The sequence below is a fragment of the Trichechus manatus genome, unplaced genomic scaffold, assembly GCF_000243295.1.
Source record: "Trichechus manatus latirostris isolate Lorelei unplaced genomic scaffold, TriManLat1.0 scaffold00090, whole genome shotgun sequence".
In the NCBI taxonomy this organism is placed as follows: Eukaryota; Metazoa; Chordata; class Mammalia; order Sirenia; family Trichechidae; genus Trichechus; species Trichechus manatus.
The window spans coordinates 8,973,560-8,978,812 of NW_004444026.1; the positions used below are offsets into that span (position 1 = coordinate 8,973,560).

The window sequence follows — 5,253 nt, forward strand, 5'->3', positions numbered from 1 at the left end:
GGTTGACATGTTGTGGGATTGTTAACCAATGTCATAAAACAATACGTGTACTACTGTTTCATGAGAAACTATTTGTTCTGTAAGCCTTCACCTGAAGTACAATTAAAAAAAAAAAAGAAAGAAAGTGAAAAGGTAGTGCACAGAATGGGAGAAAATATTTGCAAATCATATATCTGATAAGGGACTGGTATCAGGAATATGTAAAGAGCTTTTACAGCTGAATAATAAAAAGACAAATAACCCAATTAAAACATGGATAAATGATTTGAATGGACATTTTTCCAAATAAGACTTACATTACAAATGGCCATAAGCATCATTAGCCATTGTTGTTGTTGTTAGTAGTTACCATCAAGTTGATTCCAACTAATGGTGACCCCATGTGTGCAGAGTAGAACTGTTCCCTAGGGTTTTTCAAGGCTATGACCTTTCAGAAGCAGATCGCCAAGCCTGCCTCCTGATGCACCTCTGGGTGGGTTCAAGTCACCAACCTTTTGGCTAGTAGTCAAGGGCTTAACAGTTTGCACCACTCAGGGACTCCATCATTAACCATTAAACCCATTGCCATGGTGTAGATTCCGATTCATAGCAACTTTATAGGACAGACTAGAGCTGCCCCCATAGGGTTTCCAAGGCTATAATCTTTATAGAAGCAGACTGCCACATCTTTCTCCCGCCATTAACCGTTAGGGAAATGCAAATCAAAACCACATTGAGATACCACTTCATAGCCACTCAGGTGGTTATGATAAAAAACACAGATAATAACAAGTGTTGGCAAGAATGTGGAAAAATTGGGACCCTATGCACTTGTAGGTGTGTAAAATGGTGCAACCACTTTGGAAAACAGTCTGGCAGTTTCTCAAACTATTAAACATAGTTACCATATGACCCAGCAATTCCACTCTGAGTTATACACCCCAGAAAAATAAAAACATGTCCGCAGGTTTTTGTATGCAGATGTTCATGGCAGCATTTCTTCATAATAGCTAAAAAGTAGAGATAACCCAGCGGATGAATGGATAAACAAAATTCAATAGTCTATACAATGGAATATTATCCAGCCATAAAAAAGAATGAAGTACTGATACATGCTTCAACATGAATGAACCTTGAAAACAATATGCTAAGTGAAAGAAACCAGTTACAAAGGATCATGTATTATATGATTCCATTTATCTGAAATGTCCAGGATAGTCAAATCTATAGAGACAGAAAGTAGATTAGTGGTTGATCAGGGTTGAGGGTGGGGGCAGTAAGGGACAGAGATGGGAAGTGACTGCTGGTGGCTAGGAGTTTCTTTTTAAGGTGATGGAAAATGTTCTAAACATAGCTTGTGATGATCATTGCACAATTCTGTAAATATACTAAAACCATTGAATTGTACACTTTAAACAGGTGAATTTTAGGGTATGTGAATTATATCTCATTTAAGATGTTAAAAAGAGAAAAAAAGTCAGTTGCTCAATTTTATATGACTTTTTTTTATAGTATTCCTCAGTGCAGGCTGATGTCATACATATCACCCCCATTGCAAAAAGCAATTCTAGGAGGGCCTCAGAACAATGTAATGCTAGTACACATTTTACCACATAGCTTTTAAACTCTAATTAGATCAACACTCTGTATACAATTTCAGGCAATGCTTTGTTCTCCCACTTCCTAACAGTAGCGTCTGTGATGTACTGTCAGAATGCACGGTGGTTTTCCTGTGAAGTGTATTTTTCCATTCGAGATTAGAGAGGGTGTGACATTGCTTTAATATATGCTTACGTGTGGTTGGCAAATGTAGGCACTTGATAAGTTATTGCCAAGTATCCATTTTCCACATTGTGTTAGGAAGTTAACTTTTCAGTTCTTACCAGTTTCTCCTCTTACACTGATATATCAAGGTAGGAAGAGCCAACAGTTCTGCTCATTATTCTTCCCTGCCTGCTTTAAGAAAACTGGTATTGGAGGAACTGACAGGGTTCTCCTAAGAGATCTTTCTTGCTACAACCTATAACCTTTTCATATATTAGGGTTTTACTGTCTGAAAAACAAGATGCAAGAAAGTTTTACCTGTCAGTGCTGATTTTTAAATTGCCTCCTTTTCCATCACTCTGAGGGAGAACAGGGCCTTCTTAGTAATTGATCTGCTCTCTCACATAGTGAATGGAAGCCATATGGGCTGGAAATGTCAGCCCCTGCTTTATCTCTACTCCCAGATGGTACATGAAGTTGCGTCTGGAATTGCCAAGGAGCCCTGGTGGCACAGTGCTTAAGATTGCTGTTGCTTACTGAAAAGTCAGATGTTCGAACTCACCAGCTGCTCCACGGGAGACAGATGCGGCAGTCTGCTTCCATAAAGATTACAGCCTTGGAAACTGTGGGACAGTTCACCTCTGCCCTATAGGGTCGCTATGAGTCACAGTCGACTCAATGGCGACGGGTTTGGTTTGGTTTTTTTAATGCCTTTGCCAGTTTAGTGCTCAACCCCCTGCTAAGAAATAACCCTCACTTGTAACCCATTTTTCTCTCCTTCCAAATGCCTTCTGTTATTCAAGGCTAGTTGTTTTTTTTTTGTTTGTTTTGTTTTTGTTTTTTGTTTTTTTTTTTTAATAATTAAAAAAGAAAGCTGGGCCCTACCTAAGTTGCTTGAAAGCAGTAAGAAGTAGTTTTAAATAAGTTCTTTTTTTAAAAAATAGGACTCGGCAGCAGCTCATTTAATACCATGTGAGCTATTATAAACTAAAGAATGGTGGTGATCTTAAATTATTTGATTTGATAAGTTATTTTGATATGTACATATCAAGACATAAATTAGCTACTGGCTATTTAAAGTAAGGAAAGCAACATAATTCTTTGTTTCTTCTAATCAGCTTCACTGACCCAGTGTCTTAGCTATAGGTACTTTTAGCTAAAGTGTTCCCATGCCACCAGAAGTGTTAGAAACTTTAGAAACTCTCCTTACCTCCTATTCCACCCCAATTCAGTTTCTTGCAGTAATCCTCTGACATCTTTAGTGGATTTTTATCATGGGTGGGGATAGGCTAAAAGGTGGGGCCCCGGGATGTCTGTGCTGGCAGCAGTGCTGGTGGTTTACTCACTCGTTTTCTGTCTTCATTTTTGCATGCCACTGCTCCTGCCCTCTTACAGCCACAGTAGAAGCGGTAGAGGCCCGGGAAGGTATGGCCATACTCCTCTGATAGATGTGGTCCTGTGTCTGTCTACTAGTTTTAAAAAGCTTTATCAACAGTTTGAAATCTTTTATTATTGCATCACCAGAACTGTAACAGTGAGAAAAGGCATAGATGTTTCTAGGCGTGCTCACAAAGCAAGTATTTCCTTTGTGTACTACGTTTGTATTAATGTAAATGACCTCATGGGGCTAGGGTCCTTTCTGGGCTCTGTCAGTTTTAATGCTGCAGCTGAAGCTTAAGCAACTGGTCATGAGGGGTCGAGTAGTTTAATTCTAAATCCTTTCCATGTGCAAGAGACGTCCATTTGATTGCAAAAGATTCAAACAGGTCAATCTCTATCTAATGATTCTAAAGGACATCAAGAGTAAAGGCAATAGTAGACAGAAATCTAGTTTGATTCATTTCTGAGGTTGCCCTAAGGTGGTCAAGCTAAATTATTTTTGTTTCTGTGGAAACCGATTTTAAATAACAGCTTATCTATAAATTTATGGATGAAAACTATTGACATGGATAAACCTGTGTTATAAATTTAATTGTCTTATTAGGGAAGGTGGTTCAAAATGTGAATGTCTTTCCTTGACCATACAAAAATTGAATTAGTAGGAAAATACCTAGAAGCTATTTCAATGGCTTTTAACTTACGTTCAGCTCTTGGTTGTGCAAGATTAAAAAAAACTGTCCTTTTGAACAGTTTTTTGTTACTTTTTTGTTAACTTTGTTACTTTTTTGTGGTCAATGTGGTGTCTGTGCTTAAAGTAACTGCTCTGGTTTAACTTGTAGTATTCTCGTGCTGCCTTTTTTCCTAGCATTGAGCATGTTTCTGGCTGGTAAAAGAACCTCTTTCTCAAATGTTTTGAGGCTAATAAGAACTTTGTAGCTTTTTGTCAGTATACTTCTGCCATGACTAACCATATTGAGCTTTTATGCAAATTCCTTTCACAGTTTCAGCTGTTTGGGGGCCTTAAGGAAATAGTAGCTTCAGACGAAGCTAATTCAATCAAATATATGCCCATTACTTCTCCAGGCATGTGCTCCTTAGCCACCCTTCTATGTTTTTCTGTAGGAGGTTGGTTGTTGTATGCTAAGAAACATCTATAAGTTTGTCATTTTGCTGCCTAATTGAGGTCCCCTCCCTCCTTTCCTGTTTTTCTCTAGCCATCAGAGGGTTTTCGCTTCAGCACAAGATCCGGAGTTTTGAAGAAGCCCGAGGTCTGGACCGAATTAATGAGCGAATGCCACCCCGAAAAGATAGTGTACACACTGATGGGCCAGTGAAATTGGTAACCCCTGTACATCCAAACGCTGCACACAGGAGTGCCCCCGGGAAGAAAACTCAGTAGTGGTTAGAGGCCTGCTGTGACACGGGTGGATTCAAAACTTAAGAACAAATTTTATTTATTTATTATTGGAAAACAAAACAAAACAAACTTAAGCAACTTAAACCTGGAGGTGCGTTCATAATGCAGTCTGCGTTTATTCTGTAAGAAAGGTGACCATTTTATAAATTCTTTTAATTTATCTTCAGTACATATAAAAAGTACATCTGTATTGTTTTTCTCTTTTAGCCTGATTTTTAGAAAATGATCTGACTGTTGTTGATACATATATGAAGTCTTGTGCTATAAAGATGACCTTCCCCTAATAAAAGGGCCTTAGAAACCTCAACCTGGGGTTTCTGGCTTGAACTGATTAACCTTTACTCCTGGTTTTTTGGAAGGTAACATCTTTGATTTAAGATGAATAACTTTTCACATGCTAGAGGTTTGTTGTTGTTGTTTTCTTTTCTCTTTTTTTTCTTTCTGCCTAGCTGCCATTGAAGAAGGTCTCTTAGATTCAGTGGCTAAACCTGTGGAAAACCTGATTAGGGTAGCACTTCTACCTGAATAACCCCAAACCTAGTGATTCTAAGGGCCAAGGGAAATGTTTACCATAATAACCTACTTTCTTCTGGACTCTCCATTCCTTTTAATGTGTTCTAGTAAAGTCAATAAAAAATAGTAATGAGGAGTTTTCTTAGAATTACTTAAACCTTATCCATCTAACCATGGGCATAATTTGAAAACACCTGTAG

The 5,253-nt window shown here is 38.2% G+C and overlaps 1 protein-coding gene across 1 annotated transcript in view; it reads left to right on the forward strand.

Moving 5' to 3' along the window:
• PPP3CC (protein phosphatase 3 catalytic subunit gamma) overlaps nt 1–4,872 on the forward strand; it is a 71,446-nt gene extending 66,574 nt beyond the window's left edge. The window contains exons 11-12 of the mRNA XM_023736683.1: nt 3,139–3,168; nt 4,338–4,872. Coding sequence (XP_023592451.1) covers nt 3,139–3,168; nt 4,338–4,522 — 215 coding nt within the window. The 3' untranslated portion in view covers nt 4,523–4,872. The remainder of the gene's footprint in view (nt 1–3,138; nt 3,169–4,337) is intronic.
• Nucleotides 4,873–5,253: the final 381 nt, after the last annotated feature.